The 23,612-nt window shown below is 46.6% G+C and overlaps 1 protein-coding gene across 2 annotated transcripts in view; it reads left to right on the top strand.

Annotated features, from left to right (window-relative positions):
• LOC140734814 (synapsin-3-like) overlaps positions 1–23,612 on the top strand; it is a 315,531-nt gene that overhangs the window by 47,215 nt on the left and 244,704 nt on the right. For both annotated transcript variants that reach the window (XM_073059372.1, XM_073059373.1), the window contains exon 2: positions 5,294–5,846. In XM_073059372.1, coding sequence (XP_072915473.1) covers positions 5,527–5,846 — 320 coding nt within the window. In that variant the 5' untranslated portion in view covers positions 5,294–5,526. The remainder of the gene's footprint in view (positions 1–5,293; positions 5,847–23,612) is intronic.

Genomic DNA, 23,612 nt, shown 5'->3' on the forward strand with positions numbered 1-23,612 from the left:
GGACATCCCCTATTCTCTTTATCATCATCAGGGAGTAGGTACAGGAGCTTCAATACTCACAATTAATGTTATAGGAACAGCTTCTTCCCCTCTGCCTTCAGATTTCTGAACAGACTGTGAATCTGGAAACACAACCTCATTTTTTTAATATCTTGCAATACCTACTTCTTATTGTAATTTTTATGGCTTGCACCATACTGCCGTTACAAAGCAAACACGTTTTAGGACCAGTCAATGGTGATAATAAACTGGATTCTAATGCTGCTTCTGTTTTCTCGTGTGTCCCAAAAGCACGCGGATTAGTAAATTAATTGGCAATTGTAAAGTGTGTGTGTGGGGGGGGGGGGTGTGTGGTGAGTGAAGATTTTGGGTTGAGTGGATGGGGAAATAGGGAGAATAAAATGGGATTGTTTTAAATGTGTGCTTGGTGTTGGGCACAGACTTGATGGGCTGAAGAGTCTTTTTCCATAAATAGAAATAAAATAAGCGGAGATCATGGGGGAAGTATCTCACTACAGTATTAAAATCAACAATGGCAAAATGGTTATGTTTGTTGGACCCATATTGTCCTGGGCCGGGGCACTGCAATAGGAGCTCTTTATTTTCAGTGTAGTTTATATTCACCTCCCTCAGTAAGGATTTTCTCCAAGCTCCGAAGCTGATGTGTTGACTGAAGATTGCTTGATGTGTTATTCCATTCAGATGTTCTCAGATAATGAAGCATCTTCCTTGCATGCACTAAGATCCTGACAATATCTAAGGGGGTTAAAATGGCTTGTAATATTCACAACATGATAGTTATACAATAAAAATTTTCAACAAGATAGAGCTCAAAAATCAATCAGAGGAGTTATCTCAATACTATGGCTAATAGAAGAAGTTAGTGGCTGCTTTACCACCTACAAATCTCAAGTCAGGAGAAGACTCACCTCCAGCAACACTCCAGTCGCTTGGTAGTAAACAAGGCAAATTAGCTTTCTTTTTTTTCAACTAATTCAACTAATTTTTAAAAAATTAATTCTTCAATTAGTTAATTCATCCTCTTTATGTTCCAAACATTTGTTGATACAGTTTAAGGTTGTGCACAGGGCTCATATGTCCAAGGATAAATTAGCTCGTTTTTATTCCCATATAAATCCTATATGTGACAGATGTCATTCTGAGACAGCTTCACTAACTCATATGTTTTGGTCATGTCTGTCTTTGAAAAAAAGATTGGAAAGATATCTTCAATATTACAAACGTATTTCTACTGTATTGAGCATTGATTTACAACCTCACCCTATCACCGCAATTTTTGGTTTACCAATAATAGAGTCAATTCATTTATCTCCTTCTGCTTGTTGGATGTTTGCATTTCTTACATTAATGGCTAAAAGATCTATTTTGTTGAATTGGAAAGAGATTAATCCCCCTACCACATTTCATTGGTTTTCTCAAACTATGTTATGTTTAAATTTGGAAAAAATTAGAAGCATCATATATGATCTTTCTATTAAATTTGAAAAGACTTGGAGGCCATTAATTCAATATTTTCATATGATGTAATTTGATCTTTTCCCAAACCTATTTCTTTCTGCTTCTGACTATATACATGTAGAGAGGATCGGAGCTGATGCCACTTGTGATTCTTTTTCTTTTCTTAGATATAATAAACAGCCCATGTTTCTTTTCTTTTTTTTAGTTAGTGATTAGTTTGTTAGAGAATTTTTTTCTTTAGTTTTGTTTGGGGTATAATTTTTTTTTTCATCTTTTAAAAAAAAAGCAAATTAGCTTTCTTGTCTCATACCCCAAGCAGTAGTTTAAACTTTCACACAGCACAGTGTTACCACAAATTAGCTGCAAGGTACACCACAAGGATTCTTTGTCAATGCTGTCCAATGTCAGAAACAATAACTTCTAAAAAGGACAAAGGCAGGAAGTGTATAGGTACACAGTCAGCTTCAGCTCATATTCCATTTGGACTCGGGCAAATACTACTGTTTCTTCATGGCTGCTGGGTCAAAGTCTTGAAGCTGCCTATTTTGGTGGAGTATCTCCCATGATAACCAACTACTCACAGCAATTAATATCTCTCTTTCCCCTGAAGCCTACATATTGTAACAATATTTTAAAAAAATCCTTAGTGGTGAGCAATAAAGTTCTATCTCAATGTGTACCTGGAATCTCAGTTCATTTTACTCCATTTATCAAAGCTGTTTCCAAGCACAATTTTGAGAATGCAGTATAACTAATTAAAGCAATTGCCTTTCATGTCAGAAAGCAATAAAACATCCTGCCATTTAAGAGCTGTGGACATACAATGGAAAATACAGATTTTATTTCCGTTCCTCTTTTAAAGGCTGGATTTTGAAATGTTGCTTTTATTTTAATCAAAACAGGTCCATAGAATAAATTAAAGTTATTATAACTATAAATCTGCTCAAAAGCAATGCAATCCCTCAGATATTTCAAAAGACATGGGAATGAATTTTCATTTTTTCTTGATCTTTGTTATTAACCTTAAACCTCCTTAAACAGGTTGGATTAAATTACGGTCATTCAGTTAACAAACCTCATCAAGAAAAGCTATCACATTAATCTTGAATAATGCAATTTGCTGTCAAATTAATTAGACCCCATGGAGCCTTCGTAATGTGGAATTGTGATAAGTTAGTGTGACAGTATACATAATAGAAAGGAAGCAACTGATGGGCAGGTTGGCTGGAGCTGTTGGAGAGAGTTTAAACTAATTTGGCAGGGGAATGGGATAGGGCTGAGGATGGAGAGTTGGTATACGAGCAGATGCAGTGTACAGTGTGACTGTGAGGAAGGACAGCCAGATGACGGGGCAAAATCGCAGTCAGTGGGATGAGGTGAAGTGCAACATGAGGTTAAAGTCAGAAAGAGTGATGAACACAGATCTGTATTTGACTGCACGTGGTATATGGAATAAGGTTGATGATCTTGTAGTGCAGTTAGAGATTGGCAGGTATGACGTTGTGGGCATCACTGAATCGTGGCTGAAAGAAGATCAGAGTTGGGAGCTCAACATCCAAGAATACACCTTGTATCAAAAAGTCAGGCAGGTAAGCAGAGGTGGCTGTGTTGGTGATAAATGATATCAAATCCTGAGAAAGAGGTGACAAAGGATTGGAAGATGTAGAATCCTTATGAGTAAAGTTAAGAAACTGCAAGGGTGAAAAGACCCTGAAGAGAGTTATATACAAGCCTCCAAACAACAGTAGCCAGGGTGTTAGCTACAAATTACAGCAGGAGATAGAAAAGGCATGTAATAAAGGCAATGTTATGAGAGTCATTCAGGATTCCAATATGCAGGTAGATTCGGAAAATCAAGCTGGCACTGGATCCCAAGAGAGGGAACTTGTACAATGCCAATGAGATGGCTGTTTAGAGAAGCTTTGGTTGAGCCCACTAGGGGAAAGGCAATTCTGGATTGGGTGTAGTGAAATGAACCAGATTTGATTAGAGAGCTTAAAGCAAAGGGACCCTTGCAAGACAGTGATCATAATGTGATAGAATTTACCCTGCAGTTTGAGAGGGAGAAGATAAAGTCAGATGTATCAGTATTACAGTGGAGTAAAGAGGATTACAGGGGCTTGAGAGAAGAGCTGGCCAAATTTGATTGGAAGAGGTCTCTAGCAGGGATGGCAGCAGAACTGAAATGGCTGGAGATTTTGGGGGCAATTCGGAAGGTGTGGTATAGATACATCCTAAAGGTGAAGAAGTATTCTGAAGGAAGGATGAGGCAGGCAGTCGTGGCTGACAAGGAAAGTCAAAGACAGCATAAAAGCAAAAGAAAGGGCATATAATATAGCAAAAATTAATAGGAAGGTAGATGATTGGGAAGCTTTTTAAAATCAATAGAAGGCAACTAAAAAAGAATAGGGGAGAAAGATAAAAAATGAAGGTAAGCTAGCCAATAATATCAACGAGTACACCAAAAGTTTTTTTTCAGATATACAAAAAGTGAAAGGGAGGATATTGGACTGATAGATAATGACACTGGAGAGGTAGTAATGGGGGAAAAGAAATGGCGGATGAACTTAACAAGTATTTTGCATCAGTCTTCACCGTGGAAGACACTAGCAGAATGCCAGAAATTTGAGAGTGTCAGGGGGCAGAGTGTAGTTGCTAATATTAAGGCAAAAGTATTGGGGAACTTGAAAGATCTGATGGTAGGTAAGTCCCTTGAACCAGATGGATTACTCCTAGGGCTCTCTGAAGAGATTGTGGAGGCATCAGTAATGATCTTTCAAGGATCACAAGATTCAGGAATATTTCTGGAGGACTGGAAAATTGCAAATGTCACTCCAGTCTTTAAGAAGGGAGGGAGGCAAAAGAAAGGAAATTATAGGCTAGTTATCCTTACTTGAATTTTTGAGGAGATTGGGGAAAAAATTCAGAAAGCGGAGGCTCAAAGGGACTTGGGAGTCCTCGTGCAGGATTCCCTAAAAGTTAATTGCAAGTTAAGTTGACGGTTGGCATTCATTACGCGAGGACGATAGTATAAAAGCAAGGATATAATGACGAGGTTTTATAGGGCATTGCTCTGACCGCACTTGGAGCACTGTGAGCAGTTTTGGCCCCTTATCTAAGAAAAGATGTGCCGGCATTGGAGACTGTACAGAGGAGGTTCATGAGAATAATTCCGGAAATGAAAGCGTTAACACATAAAGAGCATTTGATGGCTCTGGGCCTGTACTCAATGCTGCTAGAAGATGAGGGTGGATCTCATTGAGTCCTAGATACAGTTGATGTGGAGAGGATCTTTCCAATAGTGAATGAGAAGGGATTTCTTCAGCCAGAGGGTAGTAAATCTGTGGAATTTATTACCACAGATGGCTGTAGAGGTCAAGTTGTTGGGTATAGTTAAAGTGGAATTCCATAAATTCTTGATTAGTCAGGGTGTCAAAGGTTATGGGGAGGGGATAGGAGAATGGGGTGGAGAGGAATAATAAATCAGCCACGATGAAATGGCAGAGCAGACTCGAAGGATGAATGACCTAATTCTGCTCCTATGTCTTATGGTCTAATTTTGACTGGTTCATGATGTGATGTTTGAAATCAGGATCTGGCCAAGCTGTAGTCCCAGCCACGTAGTTAATGTAATTCCAGCTTCTATGCTCTTTTCTTTGACAGTTGAATCTGACAAGGTTTGAAGTTGAACACCATCTCTCTTGACATCCAATGCTGCAGGCAACATTACTGAATAAGGTTTGCTATTGAACTGGTGCTGTGTTAAGTCCAATACCACCTTACTAATTGATCTGAAATGTTTTGTTCTCCACAGGAAAAGCAGAATAGGCTGAAGGCCTGAGTGTGTTAGAGACAACATCAACTACACAATCGGTAGTTCCTCTTCGGGGACCCCAGATCATTACTGCTATCAGCTTGCTCTACCATCTCCACAAGCCGCACAAAAATACGAATACCCATCGAGGTGTTTCAGAGTGAAGGGTGCCAGTCAGTCAGCTGAGCCTCGAGCTGTACCCCGTTCCTCCATAGACACACCATCGCCTTTTCATGAAGATGAATTACTTGCGGAGGCGCCTCTCTGATAGCAGTTTTGTGGCGAATTTACCCAATGGTTACATGATGGACCTGCAGCGACCTGACAATTCAGTCAGCTCGCCAGTGTCCCCGGCCACGGAACGCCGTCAGTCACCGGCCCCCTCCACTGGCAACACCATCCTCAGCTCCATCTCCAACGCCGTCAAGCAGACCACGGCGGCCGCCGCAGGATTGGTCGACCAAACTGGAACACCAGCTGCCACCAGTCCTACCCCTCCTGCTGTCCGGAAGCCAAAAATCCTCTTGGTGATCGATGACCCTCACACAGACTGGTAGGTGTTTGTTGGCTGGGTTAGACTGATGGAACCGGTAACATTGGTTTCTCACTCTCAGTTTGAAATCGTGGATTTGTGTGTTTTGGGCTTTGGGGAGGAATAGTTCCCAGAAACCTAGGCCATTCCATGTCTTCTGTGCTGGGTTTTCAGTTCCTCAACAGCCTTCTCCTGCCCCACTTATTGCCAGTTGATGTGCTTTTGTGTAACCTTTCCAAATATGCCTTTTATTTTATTTCAGAATAACATGACTCTGTCCAGCTCTGTAAATGTGCACATTGTGAGAAAGTAAACTGATTTGTGTTTCCTGAGCAAAAATGAAAAAAACTTCAAATGCAGGAACTTTGAAATTCCAGCTGGAATCAATGCTGCCTGACCCACTGAATGTTTCTAGACTTTCTATTTTTATTTTAGATCTCCAGAGCCTTCAATTGCATTCCTCTTATGGGTTATTAGATACCACCTGGAAGTCTGTTGGTTATAAATGTCACCGTTTCAATGTTCATTAGTACTTAAGGTATTGCTAATGTGGTTTGAGGTGTATGAAATTATGTTGTCACTGTATGTAAGCCAACTCAACGTAACAAAATTGGAGCAGTGCAGCTGCTGTGAATCAGAAAAACAAAACCAGAAAATGTTCAGGACTTAGAGTTTGTTAGTGAAAGGAGTAGACAAGTTTTTAATGATTTGTTTATCGAATGTGGCCAGCAGTTTTGGTGCATACAGTGAGTGTACTTTTATCGAATGGACTGCTGTACTTCCTTCTCAATGTTGCACCTTTGCTAAAGTATGATTCCTAAGAATCCTAGAACGAGATAAGTTTCCACGAACCCAACTAAAGAACTGAAATCTAACAACCAGAGTTAGATATACCAAGAATAACAAAAATGTGGGTCATATCTATAGCATAAAGAAAAACTTCTACTGCAGTCCCCAATTTGTTTAACTTTTTTCAAATGTTCTTGGATAATGTCTGACAGGTGGTCTAACATGCTACTTAGTTTGATTTACGGTGCACAGTGAAAGAAAATAGGAAATGAAAATTTAAAGCAGCAAAAAATAATTGCAGATCTATTTAAAGCTACACACACATTTATTTCATTATTTAATTACAGTATTTAATCAATAGTTTTAGAGCATGCATTAGTAGTTCAATTATTCACTATTTCATTGCTTTTTCACCTTTCAGTGAGATGGATGGGCTTGGTGCAGTGATGGCTGAGTGACACTCAGAAGAAATCTTAGATTCCCATATTCAGTAATTCTGGTAATGTCCCCCTCTCTTTCACCTTTCCCCATTCCCTTTTATCTTAATCTCCTTGCCCACCCATTGCCTCCCTCTGGCGCTCCTCCCTACTTTTCTTTCTTCTACCGCCTTCTGTCCTCTCCTATCGGACTCACCTTTCTCCTGCCCTGTAACTCTTTCACCAATCAACTTCCCAGCTCTTTACTTCATCCCTCCCACTTCAGGTTTCCCTCGTCACCTTGTGTTTCTCCTTCCCCTCCCCCCACCTTTTAGATACACTCCTCAGCCTTCCCCCCCAAGTACAGCTGAAGGGTCTCGGCCCGAAACGTCGACTGTACTTTTTCCCATAGGTGCTGCCTGACTTCCTCCAGCATCTTGTGTGTGTTGTCCAATGACTTGCCGTGTGTTTTGTTGCTTTGAAAGATGTTGGGTGCTTTCAGAGAAACCACGTTCCACTAAGTATGGTGTTGGAAGGACAATAAAGAACATCTTGATGTTTTTCCACAAAGCAGGATAGCGTTCATAGATTTCTTTATAGAACATAGAATAGTACAGCACATTACAGGCCCTTCAGCCCACAAGGTTGTGCTGACCCTCAAACCCTGCCTCCCAAATAACCCCCACCTTAAATTCCTCCATATACTTGTCTAGTAGTCTCTTAAACTTCACTAGTGCCTCCACCACTGACTCAGGCAGTGCATTCCACGCACCAACCACTCTCTGAGTAAAAATCCTTCTTCTAATATCCCCCTTGAACTTCCCTCCCCCTACCTTAAGCCATGTCCTCTTGTACTGAGCAGTGGTGCCCTGGGGAAGAGGCGCTGGCTGTCCACTCTGTCTATTCCTCTTAATATCTTGTATACCTCTATCATGTCTCCTCTCATCCTCCTTCTCTCCAAAGAGTAAAGCCCCAGCTCCCTTAATCTCTGATCATAATCCATACTCTCTAAACCAGGCAGCATCCTGGTAAATCTCCTCTGTACCCTTTCCAATGCTTCCACATCCTTCCCATAGTGAGGTGACCAGAACTGGACACAGTACTCCAGGTGTGGTCTAACTAGAGTTTTATAGAGCAACATCTTTACATCGCGTCTCTTAAACTCTATCCCTTGACTTATGAAAGCTAACACCCCAAAAGCTTTCTTAACTACCCTATCTACCTGTGAGGCAACTTTCAGGGATCTGTGGACATGTACCCCCCGATCCCTCTGCTCCTCCACACTACCAAGTATCCTGCCATTTACTTTGTACTCTGCCTTGGAGTTTGTCCTTCCAAAGTGTACCACCTCACACTTCTCCGAGTTGAACTCCATTTGCCACTTCTCAGCCCACTTCTGCATCCTATCAATGTCTCTCTGCAATCTTTGATAATCCTCTACACTATCTACAACACCCAACAACCTTTGTGTTGTCTGCAAACTTGCCAACCCACCCTTCTACCCCCACATCCAGGTCGTTAATAAAAATCACGAAAAGTAGAGGTCCCAGAACAGATCCTTGTGGGACACCACTAGCCACAACCCTCCAATCTGAATGTACTCCCTCCACCATGACCCTCTGCCTTCTGCAGGCAAGCCAATTCTGAATCCACCTGGCCAAACTTCCCTGGATCCCATGCCTTCTGACTTTCTGAATAAGCCTACCATGTGGAACCTTGTCAGATGCCTTACTAATATCCACGTAGATCACATCCACTGCACTACCCTCATCTATATGCCTGGTCACCTCCGCAAAGAACTCTATCAGGCTTGTTAGACATGATCTGCTGACTGTCCCTGATCAGACCATGATTCTCTAAATGCCCATAGATCCTATCTCTAAGAATCTTTTCCAACAGCTTTCCCACCACAGACTTAAGGCTCATTGGTCTATAATTACCCGGACTATCCCCACTACCTTTATTGAACAAGGGGACAACATTCGCCTCCCTCCAATCCTCTGGTACCATTCCTGTGGACAACGAATACATAAAGATCCTAGCCAGAGGCTCAACAATCTCTTCTCTTGCCTCGTGGAGCAGCCTGGGGAATATTCTGTAAGGCCCCGAGGACTTATCCATCCTAATGTATTTTAACAACTCCAACACCTCCTCTCCCTTAATATCAACATGCTCCAGAACATCAACCTCACTCATAATGTCCTCACCATCATCAAGTTCCCTCTCAGTGGTGAATACCAAAGAGAAGTATTCATTGAGGACCTTGCTCACTTCCACAGCCACCACTTTTCACTTCCACTTTTATCTCTAATCGGTCCTACCTTCACTCCTGTCATCCTTTTGTTCTTCACATAATTGAAGAATGCCTTGGGGTTTTCCTTTACCCTACTCGTCAAGGCCTTCTCATGCCCCCTTCTTGCTCTTCTCAGCCCCTTCTTAAGCTCCTTTCTTGCTACCCTATATTCCTCAATAGACCCATCTGATCCTTGCTTCCTAAACCTCATGCATGCTGCCTTCTTCCACCTGACTAGATTTTCCACCTCACTTGTCACCCATGGTTCCTTTACCCTACCATTCTTTATCCTCCTCACCGGGACAAATCTTCCCTAACATCCTGCAAGAGATCCTTAAACATTGACCACATGTCCATAGTACATTTCCCTGCAAAAACATCATCCCAATTCACACCCGCAAGTTCTAGCCTTACAGCCTCATAATTTGCCCTTCCCCAATTAAAAATTTTCCTGTCCTCTCTGATTCTATCCTTTTCCATGATAATGCTAAAGGCCAGGGAGCGGTGGTCACTCTCCCCCAGATGCTCACCCACTGACAGATCTGTGACCTGAGCCGGTTCGTTACCTAATACTAGATCTAGTATGGAATTCCCCCTAGTTGGCCTGTCAACATACTGTAATAGGAATCTGTCCTGGACACACTTAACAAACTCTGCCCCATCTAAACCCTTGGAAATAATCAGGTGCCAATCAATATTAGGGAAGTTAATGTCACCCATAATAACAACCCTGTTATTTTTGCACCTTTCCAAAATCTGCCTCCCAATCTGCTCCTCGGTACCTCTGCTGCTACCAGAAGTTATGCAACCAAAAGTTTTCATACGATGGTTTTGAACCTCAGCTTCAGCTCAAAGTCACTTGGTAGTGAGATCAGGTTTCCTTCCACCCTTCCTGTTAATTCCTCATTGCAAGAGTTCAGGAATGGATTTCGTACCCAATCTGGAATTGAAATCAAGGGAAGATCCTGATATCTGTGACATGTCTTTATGCTGCTCACCCAGGTGGGCACAGTATGCTTGAAGATCACCATCTGGTACTCTTTCAACTCAGGGGCTCAGAAATGGGAAAATATTGCAATGGCCAATGTTGCACTTAAATAGGGTTAACTTGGACAAAAATGCGGAGATCACCAATTTGACTTTGATACAGTTCACATCATTTCCTTGCAATTGAAGACTGATTTCATTAAGCTTTGTGAATCATTCTGACAAATAAGCAATGGCATGACTAATATCCTTGAGTTGATTACTGAATGAAGTATTTGAGACTTCATAGAATATTATCACAGTTTCAAAAAGCGCGTAAAATCATCTCAGGCAGTTTCCTTTAGAGAGCCATTTGACTTCTGTGTGCAATGGCAAGCATTCAAACATTCTCAATAAAAACTTCTCGAGGTAGCTGAGAATTGACAGCATAGGACTTGATTTTATTTGCCACTGGGATAACAGTATTTAATGATTTATGCAGCCAATCACTTAGGCTTTTTTTGTGACAAGATGTTGTCTGTCACAATGAATGGTACATTTTTTTCAAGAAGTAATAACCCCGCGGCGGTGTCTTATCATTGATGGTGCCCCTTCCGTTGCACAGCAATATGCTTCTCATGGCTATGAGTGGAATGAAGAAAGTACAGCAACCAGGTTACACACTTTTGCAAACAAGAATGTGATACTGACTAGATTTTGGGATAATTATTAGTCAGTGCACTCAGGGTAACTCCCTGAACCTTCAAAGCTGTGCAGTTAACTCTTTTTTTTGATCACCTGATGGAAGAAAGCCCAAAACAAAATGAACAAGTTAAGAACTAGTCACAAACAAGAGAAAATCTGCAGATGCTGGAAATCTGAGCAACACACACAAAATGCTGGAGGAACTCAGCAGGCCAGGCAGCATCTGTGGAAAAGAGCGCAGTCGATGTTTTGGGCCGAGACCCTTCAGCGTCCTGCTGAAGGGTCTCGGCTTGAAATGTTGACTGTACTTTTTTCCACAGATGCTGCCTGGCCTGCTGAGTTATTCAGCACTTTGTGTGTGTTGGTTAAATTAAGATCCAGTGTTTATTTTAAGAGGGATAGAATTGAAAAGCAGGGAAATGTATAAAAGAAGCATCAAACTGGTTGGATCACGTGTAGAGTTCTGCATCCAGTCCTGGCTGTAGGTTGTGCAAAAGTTACAGGGGCAGTGAAATACAGATAGAAAACACTGGAAATATCCAACAGGTCTGTCAGGGTCCATGGAGGGAGAAAATACTCAGAGAGGAAAAAAAAGAGAGAGAAGCAAAGGTACTGGAGTGAGATTTACAGTAAGAGATGAATAAACGAGGTCCTGTTTCAATGAAGAAAAGAATGCTGAGTAATAGAGCTCTTTAAAGTGATGGTGGATTTTGGCAAAGTGGATGTTTTCACTTGTGGAGGAGAACACCAATGGAATCCATCACAATAAAGTTACCAGTGGGAAATCTGCATAAGGATGTGAAGGAGAAGTAATCAAGATGGGTGAAGGCAAAATAAATCTCTCCCTAGTAACATCGCTGATTTAGCCCATTTGTAATGAATGCATCAGCCACTTTCTTCCCAGTAAACTGAACTGGCCTGTACTAGCTTACTTTCATCTCTGATTGATAGCTTTAGATGAGGAAAGGCTAGAAGAGGCTTAAGTGGAGCATAAGTAAACCATCTCGGCTAAGTGGCCTGTTTTTTGTGCTGCATGTAATTTATGTAATCTCTTACAGTGACACTGTCTCTGCTTGACATTTTCTGTGGAAAAGGCCTTTCTGACAATGCAGTGCTGCACGGACTGTTAATCTGCAGTTTGGCTCAAGTCCTTGGGTCCTTAAGGTCTCTGTGCTCCCCAGAAGGGATATTGACACTCAGGCAGCAGTTGGGAGCTCAGTTTAGGGCAGGGGGTCCAAAGCATTTTTATGCCATGGATCAATACCATTGAGCAAGGGGTCCTTGGATCACAGGTTGGGAACCCCTGAGTTAGGGTAACTAAAAATGTGGTTGTAAAGGAAAAATTAGTGAATTTAGGACAAAATCAAATGTAGCTGAAAAAAAAAGGGTTGTCAGAATATGAGTAGATTGGAGCTTGGGAAGTTGAAGGAAGAGGCCGGAGAAAGTTTGGCTGAGGATTTCAGTGGCACCTATATGAGTAGAAATGGAGCTGTATGAGATTATACATGTGGAGACTGTTAGGCCTTTGTCTAATTTTTGATGCTCACCCACTTAATCAGACAATATACCATCCTGCCAAAAATTTAGCTTCTCCAAACTTGCTGCATTCCTATCCCGTGCAAGTTTTATTTGTTTTATCAAACACATCTGCCCTTACCTTTATTGCTACCAGGCTGCTCACTGCCACCAATTTAATTTAAATATCTCCTTTTGTTTTCTTTCTCGTGACCTCGCCCTTCTCTCTTTGCACTATCTCCACGAATCCTACAATGTCCCTTACTCATTTGGAGCACGTTGCTGCCACTGACGGTATCCTGCATTCAGTTGTCTGTGAAATGATGTGCTGAGCCAACTCACCCGCCCTAGATTTTGATCGACGAGCAATTGAAGTTTCAGAAACGGCGCCATCACTCCAGTGTTGCAGTTCACCAACGTTGCTCACTCCTGTAATTAAATACTCATCTGTTACATTCTGTAATATATGTTTTCAATGCAGTTGAGCATGTGGAATGTTTCTCTCGATTCACAAACATCCTGTATTGCTAGTGACATTTTCAATGACAATTGTGTGTCTACTTGCTCTGAAATTTGCAATTGAGGAAGTAAAATTAGCTATCTTGTAGGTTTTAAATTATCTTATTCTTGTGGTAGATTTGGCACCACAATACTGAGCCAGACCTTCATAGTGTTTGATAATTCATAGGCTGGAACAGATGTTCCACAATCAAATTACACTGAGGAAGCTGTTTATGTTTTCCATCTTGCTAGTGTACGTCCTTCCAATGGTGTCCCACAGGGGATATCTTGTGTAATAGCTTCACAATTTGACTGTAAGACCTACCAACACGGCTCCATTTGCATCATAAAGAATTTATGAAAATAAAAGTTCTAATCAACACTGGGGAAGTCAGTACTGGTGACAGAAGCAGTGATCCCAAGTTTGAAACACGTCCAAACATGGACAAGTGTACTGATGGATTTAGAAATGTGTAACAAGACAGGTTCAAACAAATCTACAAGAAAAATCAGAATTTTTATAAACGCATTTGCAATGTACAAAAGGGACAAAGACATGCATAATCAATAGACAATAGACAATAGGTGCAGAAGTAGACCATTCGGCCCTTGGAGCCTGCACCGCCATTTTGAGATCATGCCTGATCAATTACTATCAATACCCGGTTCCTGCCTTGTCCCCATATCCCTTGATTCCCCTATCCATAAGATACCTATCTAGCTCCTTCTTGAAAGCATCCAGAGAATTGGCCTCCACTGCCTTCTGAGGCAGTACATTCCGGACCCCCACAACTCTCTGGGAGAAGAAGTTTTTCCTTAACTCTGTCCTAAATGACCTACCCCTTATTCTTAAACCATGCCCTCTGGTACTGGACTCTCCCAGCATCTGGAACATATTTCCTGCCTCTATCTTGTCCAATCCCTTAATAATCTTATATGTTGCAATCAGATCCCCTCTCAATCTCCTTAATTCCAGCGTGTACAAGCCCAGTCTCTCTAATCTCTCTGCGTAAGACAGTCCGGACATCCCAGGAATTAACCTTGTGAATCTACGCTGCACTTCCTCTACAGCCAGGATGTCCTTCCTTAACCCTGGAGACCAAAACTGTACACAATACTCCAGGTGTGGTCTCACCAGAGCCCTGTACAAATGCAAAAGGATTTCCTTGCTCTTGTACTCAATTCCCTTTGTAATAAAGGCCAACATTCCATTAGCCTTCTTCACTGCCTGCTGCACTTGCTCATTCACCTTCAGTGACTGATGAACAAGGACTCCTAGATCTCTTTGTATTTCTCCCTTACCTAACTCTACACCATTCAGATAATAATCTGCCTTCCTGTTCTTACTCCCAAAGTGGATAACCTCACACTTATTCACATTAAACGTCATCTGCCAAGTATCTGCCCACTCACCCAGCCTATCCAAGTCACCCTGAATTCTCCTAACATCTTCATCACATGTCACACTGCCACCCAGCTTAGTATCATCAGCAAACTTGCTGATGTTATTCTCAATGCCTTCATCTAAATCGTTGATGTAAATCGTAAACAGCTGTGGTCCCAATACCGAGCCCTGTGGCACCCCACTAGTCACCACCTGCTATTCTGAGAAACACCCATTCACCGCTACCCTTTGCTTTCTATCTGCCAACCAGTTTTCTATCCATGTCAATATCTTCCCCCCAATGCCATGAGCTCTGATTTTACCCACCAATCTCCTATGTGGGACCTTATCAAATGCCTTCTGAAAATCGAGGTACACTACATCCACTGGATCTCCCTTGTCTAACTTCCTGGTTACATCCTCGAAAAACTCCAATAGATTAGTCAAGCATGACTTGCCCTTGGTAAATCCATGCTGGCTCGGCCCAATCCTATCACTGCCATCTAGATATGCCACTATTTCATCTTTAATAATGGACTCTAGCATCTTCCCCACTGCTGATGTTAGGCTGACAGGACAATAGTTCTCTGTTTTCTCCCTCCCTCCTTTCTTAAAAAGTGGGATAACATTAGCCATTCTCCAATCCTCAGGAACTGATCCTGAATCTAAGGAACATTGGAAAATGATTACCAATGCATCTGCAATTTCCAGAGCCACCTCCTTTAGTACCCTAGGATGCAGACCATCTGGACCTGAAATACACTGAAATTCACCAAAATACACAGTTCTGTTTTTCATTTGAACTACCTTATAACACTTGGAATCATCTTAAATTTAGAGTTTTCTTAAATTCAAGATTCTTCATGTGAAGTTAATTTAGATATGACATCCTTAATAGACCAGATATCAATGTCAATATCTATAAAAATAGCACATAATCATTAACAAATATATAAACTGCAATAATGTATAGTGAATTTAAGAAAATGACATGCAAAAACTAAATTTTCTAATGGATCAAGGCCAAATATATGGATCCACTTCTAGATTTTGTCTTTATAATACTGCAGAAAGGAGTTAAAAATTATAATGATATTCATCTACTTTTGCCTAAAATATGAAGGATTTAACCATTGTATTTATTTTTTCAAAAAATACTGCTAATCGCCACCAAGGATAACTTTTGTAGGTTGGATGTAATAGCACTAAGGCTATTAAATCACAAGGTGAAGATATCCGAGGATAAATCCAGCCATAATGACATGTCATATTTCCAATTAGCATACTTTTGTGCATTACTAATGAATGCTTCCAACCTGGGTTTAATGATTAATCTCTTGCCAAGGGGTCAAATTAAGTGATTAACCTGCACTTCTGAGACCTGCTACATTTATATCAGATGATACCATGCAAAATTAAGGGACCGTTTTTGGATGAGTCTATTGTCTTGGGTGGAAGTACATAGATCTCAAGACACTATTTAAATAGACTTCAAAGCATGTCTGCAGGAATACACTGATAATTGTTTGTGTCCACAGATATGTCTTATGTGCATTATCGGTATATGCTGTTGAATTATATAACCAGGCTGTGGCATGGCGGCATTGCGATTAGCACAATGCTTTACAGTGCAGGTGACCCCGGTTCAATTCCCACGGCTGCCTGTAAGGAGTTTGTACATTCTCCCTGTGACCGCGTGGGTTTCCTCCGGCTGCTCTTGTTCCTTCCCACATTCCAAAGACCTACCAGTTGGTAGGTTAGTCGGTGAGTGTAAACTGTCCTGTGATTAGGCTAGGATTAAGTTGCGGGTGCTGGACGGCATGGCTCGAAGGAACAGAAGGACCTGTTCCACACTGTATCCCGATTTTTAAAAAAAAGTAAAATATATATAATATCCCTCTATGATGGAATAGTATCAACACTGCTTGGATGTCCTAAGGCTGGGCATGCTGTTGTACATTTACAAATACTTTCTTTCTAAAGTTAGGAGTATTTTACCAAAGAACTAATTTCGGTAACTATAAATCAGATCATCTTCATTTACCACAGATTTTTCATTAACCAGCTTTTTCATGCAAAGAATGTTTAAAGTATTAACCTGGGTATGAGAAATAGGATGCCCTGTTTAAAACTGACAGCAGAGCGTGCTGCTTTGACCCAGATGGAGATGAATTTCTTGAATGCATTTGGAGGCAAGTGGAGAATTTTCCGTCACAGTTCTAACTTGTGCCATCTGGATGGTGGAAAAGATTTGGGATTCGTTCAATATAGGATACTCCGGTTCCGATTGCTCCATGTAAGTATCGATTAGCTTTCTGGTCATTGGTAGCCTCCCAGAAAAGAGATTTGCCAGTGTTAATAATACTGATCACAACGGGGAGGTGCTGAGATTCTAATTTATGGAGTCAATCATTGTCTTACGTTTATGTGAAACAGAATCTAATCACTGAATATTCGCACGTCAACACTTACGATAGTGGGAAAGTCATTAATGAAAAAGTGGTGATGGTTGGGTTGTGGTGAACTACATATACCTGTCTGGACACGCCCCCCCCCCCCCGCTGCTCCTGTGGCTCCTCCCACTGACCCCCCCCGCTGACTGCTCCTGTGGCTCCTCCCACAGACCCCCGCTGACTGCTCCAGTGGCTCCTCCCACAGACCCCCTGCTGACTGCTCCTGTGGCTCCTCCCACAGACCCTGCTGACTGCTCCTGTGGCTCCTCCCACAGACCCCTGCTGACTGCTCCTGTGGCTCCTCCCACAGACCCCCTGCTGACTGCTCCTGTGGCTCCTCCCACAGACCCTGCTGACTGCTCCTGTGGCTCCTCCCACAGACCCCTGCTGACTGCTCCTGTGACTCCTCCCACAGACCCCCCCGCTGACTGCTCCTGTGGCTCCTCCCACAGACCCTGCTGACTGCTCCTGTGGCTCCTCCCACAGACCCCTGCTGACTGCTCCTGTGGCTCCTCCCACAGACCCCTGCTGACTGCTCCTGTGGCTCCTCCCACAGACCCCTGCTGACTGCTCCTGTGGCTCCTCCCACAGACCCCTGCTGACTGCTCCTGTGGCTCCTCCCACAGACCCCCTGCTCCTGTGGCTCCTCCCACAGACCCCTGCTGACTGATCCTGTGGCTCCTCCCACAGACCCCTGCTGACTGCTCCTGTGGCTCCTCCCACTGACCCCTGCTGACTGCTCCTGTGGCTCCTCCCACAGACCCCTGCTGACTGCTCCTGTGGCTCCTCCCACAGACTCCGCTGACTGCTCCTGTGGCTCCTCCCACAGACCCCCTGCTCCTGTGGCTCCTCCCACAGACACCCCCCCCTGCTGACTGCTCCTGTGGCTCCTCCCACAGACCCCCTGCTGACTGCTCCTGTGGCTCCTCCCACAGACACACCCCCCCTGCTGACAGCTCCTGTGGCTCCTCCCACAGACCCCTGCTGACTGCTCCTGTGGCTCCTCCCAATGACCCCCCTGCTGACTGCTCCTGTGGCTCCTCCCACAGACACCCCCCCTGCTGACAGCTCCTGTGGCTCCTCCCACAGACCCCTGCTGACTGCTCCTGTGGCTCCTCCCACAGACCCCTGCTGACTGCTCCTGTGGCTCCTCCCACAGACCCCCTGCTGACTGCTCCTGTGGCTCCTCCCACAGACCCCCTGCTGACTGCTCCTGTGGCTCCTCCCACAGACCCCCTGCTGACTGCTCCTGTGGCTCCTCCCACAGACCCCCTGCTGACTGCTCCTGTGGCTCCTCCCACAGACCCCCTGCTGACTGCTCCTGTGGCTCCTCCCACAGACCCCCTGCTGACTGCTCCTGTGGCTCCTCCCACAGACCCCCTGCTGACTGCTCCTGTGGCTCCTCCCACAGACCCCTGCTGACTGCTCCTGTGGCTCCTCCCACAGACCCCTGCTGACTGCTCCTGTGGCTCCTCCCACAGACACCCCCCCCGCTGACTGCTCCTGTGGCTCCTCCCACAGACCCCCTGCTGACTGCTCCTGTGGCTCCTCCCACAGACACCCCCCCCTGCTGACAGCTCCTGTGGCTCCTCCCACAGACCCCTGCTGACTGCTCCTGTGGCTCCTCCCACTGACCCCCCTGCTGACTGCTCCTGTGGCTTCTCCCACAGACACCCCCCCCTGCTGACTGCTCCTGTGGCCCCTCCCACAGACCCCCGCTGACTGCTCCTGTGGCTCCTCCCACAGACCCCCGCTGACTGCTCCTGTGGCTCCTCCCACAGACCCCTGCTGACTGCTCCTGTGGCTCCTCCCACAGACCCCTGCTGACTGCTCCTGTGGCTCCTCGCACAGACCCCTGCTGACTCCTCCCACAGACCCCCGCTGACTGCTCCTGTGGCTCCTCCCACAGACCCCCTGCTGACTCCTCCCACAGACCCCCTGCTGACTGCTCCTGTGGCTCCTCCCACAGACCCCTGCTGACTGCTCCTGTGGCTCCTCCCACAGACCCCTGCTGACTGCTCCTGTGGCTCCTCCCACAGACCCCCTGCTGACTGCTCCTGTGGCTCCTCCCACAGACCCCCTGCTGACTGCTCCTGTGGCTCCTCCCACAGACCCCTGCTGACTGCTCCTGTGGCTCCTCCCACAGACCCCCTGCTGACTGCTCCTGTGGCTCCTCCCACTGACCCCCTGCTGACAGCTCCTGTGACTCCTCCCACAGACCCCCTGCTGACAGCTCCTGTGACTCCTCCCACAGACCCCTGCTGACTGCTCCTGTGGCTCCTCCCACAGACCCCTGCTGACTGCTCCTGTGACTCCTCCCACAGACCCCTGCTGACTGCTCCTGTGGCTCCTTCCACAGACCCCTGCTGACTGCTCCTGTGGCTCCTCCCACAGACCCCCCGCTGACTGCTCCTGTGGCTCCTCCCACAGACCCCTGCTGACTGCTCCTGTGGCTCCTCCCACAGACCCCTGCTGACTGCTCCTGTGGCTCCTCCCACAGACCCCTGCTGACTGCTCCTGTGGCTCCTCCCACTGACCCCCGCTGACTGCTCCTGTGGCTCCTCCCACAGACCCCCGCTGACTGCTCCTGTGACTCCTCCCACAGACCCCTGCTGACTGCTCCTGTGGCTCCTCCCACAGACCCCCTGCTGACTGCTCCTGTGGCTCCTCCCACAGACCCCTGCTGACTGCTCCTGTGGCTCCTCCCACAGACTGTGGCTCCTCCCACAGACCCCCTGCTGACTGCTCCTGTGGCTCCTCCCACAGACCCCCCGCTGACTGCTCCTGTGGCTCCTCCCACAGACCCCCTGCTGACTGCTCCTGTGGCTCCTCCCACAGACCCTGCTGACTGCTCCTGTGGCTCCTCCCACTGACAGTGGCTCCTCCCACGGACCCCGGTATAAAGGCAATTGGAGCCTGAGCCCTGCCCTCAGTCTCCAGGATGTAGCATGGTGGTCAATTGCTGCTTGTTCTTTCTTCCAGCCAATAAAAGCCTATATCTCGCCTCACGTCTCGGAGAGTTATTGATGGTGCATCAATTTTATTGGCTGGAAGTTTTAAAACATGGAAAGTATTTTACGTCCAGAAAAATTAGACTTGGACCCCCCCAAGCCCCAGAAGCAGCTCTTGCCTTTGAACTCTGGCTTGCATGCTTCCAATCATACTTGGAAGTGATTCCAGTGACTGAGCCTGCCACAATGTACAAAATACTACTATCCAGAGTAAGTCCGAAAGTATTCTCCCTTATCAGAGACCTGCCGACCTACCAAGGGGCACTGGATGCCCTCAAAAGACAGTACCTACGGCCGGTGAACACCGTCTACGCAAGACATTGCTTAGCGACGCGGCGACAGTGACCCAACGAGTCGAGTGGGCAGTTTCTCCGAGACCTACAGACACTCGTGCGAACTTGCGACTGCAGAGGACTGACGGCGGAACAACATGCGGAGCTGCTAGTACGAGACGCCTTCGTTACGGGGATCAGGTCAGTGTACGTGCGCCAGCGGCTGCCGGAAAATGCCGATCTTACCTTACGCTTGGCGATCGAGACGGCCGACACGCTGGAGGCTGCTCTGCACAAAGCTGACGCTGTCCAGCCGCGCGATCCCCCGCCGGTTCCGTGGACACTGCAGACCCCGCCACCCGCTGTTGCCAGTCGCGAGTCCACGAACTCCCCGAAACCGACCACAGCTGCTGCCAGTTGCAAGTCCGCGCAGTGTTACTTCTGCGGACTCGGAAAGCACCCCCGAAAACACTGCCCGGCCCGAGAAGCGACCTGCTCCAGCTGCGGAAAGAAGGGCCATTTCGCCAAGGCCTGTAAGTCTGAACCACGAGCGGGGTCGGGCAGCGCTGCGTGTGAGGCATGGGGGCTACCATCTTGGTCGCCGCCATCTTGCCTGCCCGCCTCGTGCGAGAGATGGGGGCGGCCATCTTTGTCGGCGCCACCTTGCCCCGCCCCCGACCCACCGGTGCTTACCGGGCACCAAGACAGCGGTTCAACTCTGGCCTCCGTAACCCTCGACCAAAGCGCCCCACACCAGCTTGCAAGGTCAATGATGGACATCCTGGTGGAGGGGCACAGGACTAGCTGCCTGTTTGATACGGGCAGCACTGAGAGTTTTATTGACCCGGACACGGTGCAACGCTGCGGACTCGTGACACGGCCGGTAAGTCAGAGGGTCATCTTGGCTTCTGGGTCGCATTCCACAGACATCCGGGTGGGTTGTGTAGTGACATTGGTGGTGCAGGGCACAGAATATCGGGACTTTGCGCTACTGGTCATGCCTCAACTGTGCGCGCCTGTGCTATTGGGGCTGGACTTCCAGAGCCACCTCGAAAGTGTGACTATGGCATATGACGGGCCCCTCCCACCACTCACTGTCAGGAATCCTCAGTTTTGTGGGACTTTGTCATATACCCCGCTACTGACCACACACACACACCCACCCACACATCCCACCCAGCACCATGCCGACAGCTGCGCTACTGTGGTGAACTACATATACCTGTCTGGACTGCTTCTGTGGCTCCTCCCACAGACCCCTGTATAAAGGCGATTGAGGCCTGATGCCCGGCCTCATTCTCCAGGATGTAGTGTTGTTCATTCTTCCAGTCAATAAAAGCCGATACCTTGCTTCTTACATCTCAGAGTGAGTTATTGCTGGTGCATCAGCTACTGACACCACTTGCAGCCTCTCCACCCTCAAGATCCCTCCCCCACCGCTGTTCGCCAACCTGACCCCCGACTGTAAACCTGTGGCAACTAAAAGCAGGAGGTACAGCGTGGGGGACAGGGCCTTCATTCAGTCAGAGGTGCAGCGGCTGCTCAGGGAGGGGATCATTGAGCCAAGCACAAGTCCTTGGAGGGCCCAGGTGGTTGTTGTTCTGACTGGGCAGAAAAATAGGATGGTCATGGACTATAGCCAGACCATCAATAGGTTCACGCAGCTTGACACATACCCCCTACCCCGCATCGCGGATATGGTCAACCAGGTAGCTCAGTACAAGGGGTACTCGACAATAGATCTGAAATCCGCTTATCACCAGCTCCCCATCCGCCTAGAGGACCGCCCCTACACCGCCTTCGAGGCAGGCGACAGGCTCTGTCACTTCCTGCGCGTCCCCTTCGGTGTCACAAATGGTGTCTCTGTCTTCCAGAGGGAAATGGACTGGATGGTGGACCAGTGCCAACTGAAGGCCACATTTCCCTATCTGGATAATATCACCATCTGTGGTCATGACTGGCCGGATCACAACGCCAACCTCCAACGATTTTTCCAAGTGGCCAAAGCCCTGAACCTTACTTATAACAGGGACAAGTGTGTGTTCAGAACCACCCGACTCGCTATCCTTGGGTATGTCTTGGAGAACGGGGTCATTGGCCCTGATCCCGACCATATGTGCCCCCTGTTAGAACTCCCTCTTCCCACCACCCTCAAAGCCCTCAGATGGTGCCTGGGCTTCTTTTCCTATTACGCCCAATGGGTCCCCCATTACGCAGACAAGGCCCGCCCCCTGGTCAAGTCTACCACTTTTCCCCTCTCTGCCGAGGCCTGCGCGGCCTTCAGCTGCATTAAAGGGGACATTGCCAAAGCAACGATGCATGCGGTGGACGAGACCATTCCCTTCCAAGTAGAGAGTGACGCCTCCGATTTCGCGCTTGCTGCTACCCTCAATCAGGAAGGCAGGCCAGTAGCATTCTTTTCTCGTACCCTTCAAGGCCCTGAAATTTGGCACTCTGCGGTGGAGAAAGAAGCCCAAGCCATAGTGGAAGCTATTAGACACTGGAGGTACTATCTCGCCGGCAAAAGGTTCACCAGCGCTCAGTTGTGTTCATGTTCAGCAACCAACAGCGGGGCAAAATCAAAAATGATAAAATTTTGCGGTGGAGAATAGAACTCTCCACCTACAACTATGATATCCTGTACCAGCCTGGAAGGCTAAATGAGCCCCCTGATGCCCTATCCCGGGGAGCGTGTGCCAGCGCACAGCTCGACCAGCTATACGCCCTCCATGCACATCTTTGCCACCCGGGGGTCACCCGATTTTACCATTTCGTGAAAGCCCGGAACCTGCCGTACTCCCTTGAGGACATCAGGACGATGACCAGGGACTGCCAAGTCTGCACTGAGTGCAAACTGCACTTCTACCGTCCTGAAAAGACGTAACTTATCAAGGCCACCCGCCCCTTTGAGCGACTGAGTGTTGACTTTAAGGGCCCCCTTCCCTCCACCGACCGCAATGTCTACTTTCTCAACATTATCGACGAGTACTCGCGGTTCCCCTTTGCCATCCCCTGCCCCAACACCACTGCCACGTCCGTCATAAAAGCCCTGCGCCAGCTCTTCACTCTGTTCGGATATCCCTGCTATATCCACAGTGATAGAGGGTCCTCCTTTATGAGTGACGAGCTGCGCCAGTACCTGCTGGGTAGGGGCATTGCTACTAGTCGGACCATGAGCTATAATCCCCGGGGAAATGGACAGGTGGAGAGGGAGAATGTCACAGTGTGGAAGGCCACACTTTTAGCCCTTAAGTCAAAAGGGTTGCTGATCTCTCGATGGCAGGAGGTCCTCCCTGAGGCACTCCACTCTATCTGCTCTGTTATGTACGTCCACCAATGCCACCCCTCACGAGCGCCTATTCTCTTTTCCCAGGAAGTCTGCCTACCGGCTTGGCTGACATCCCCAGGGCCAGTGCTGCTCCGGAAACATGTGAGGAGCAATAAATACTCCCCGCTGGTCGAGAGGGTTCACCTTCTGCATG

The sequence above is a fragment of the Hemitrygon akajei genome, chromosome 10, assembly GCF_048418815.1.
Source record: "Hemitrygon akajei chromosome 10, sHemAka1.3, whole genome shotgun sequence".
Classification (NCBI taxonomy): Eukaryota; Metazoa; Chordata; class Chondrichthyes; order Myliobatiformes; family Dasyatidae; genus Hemitrygon; species Hemitrygon akajei.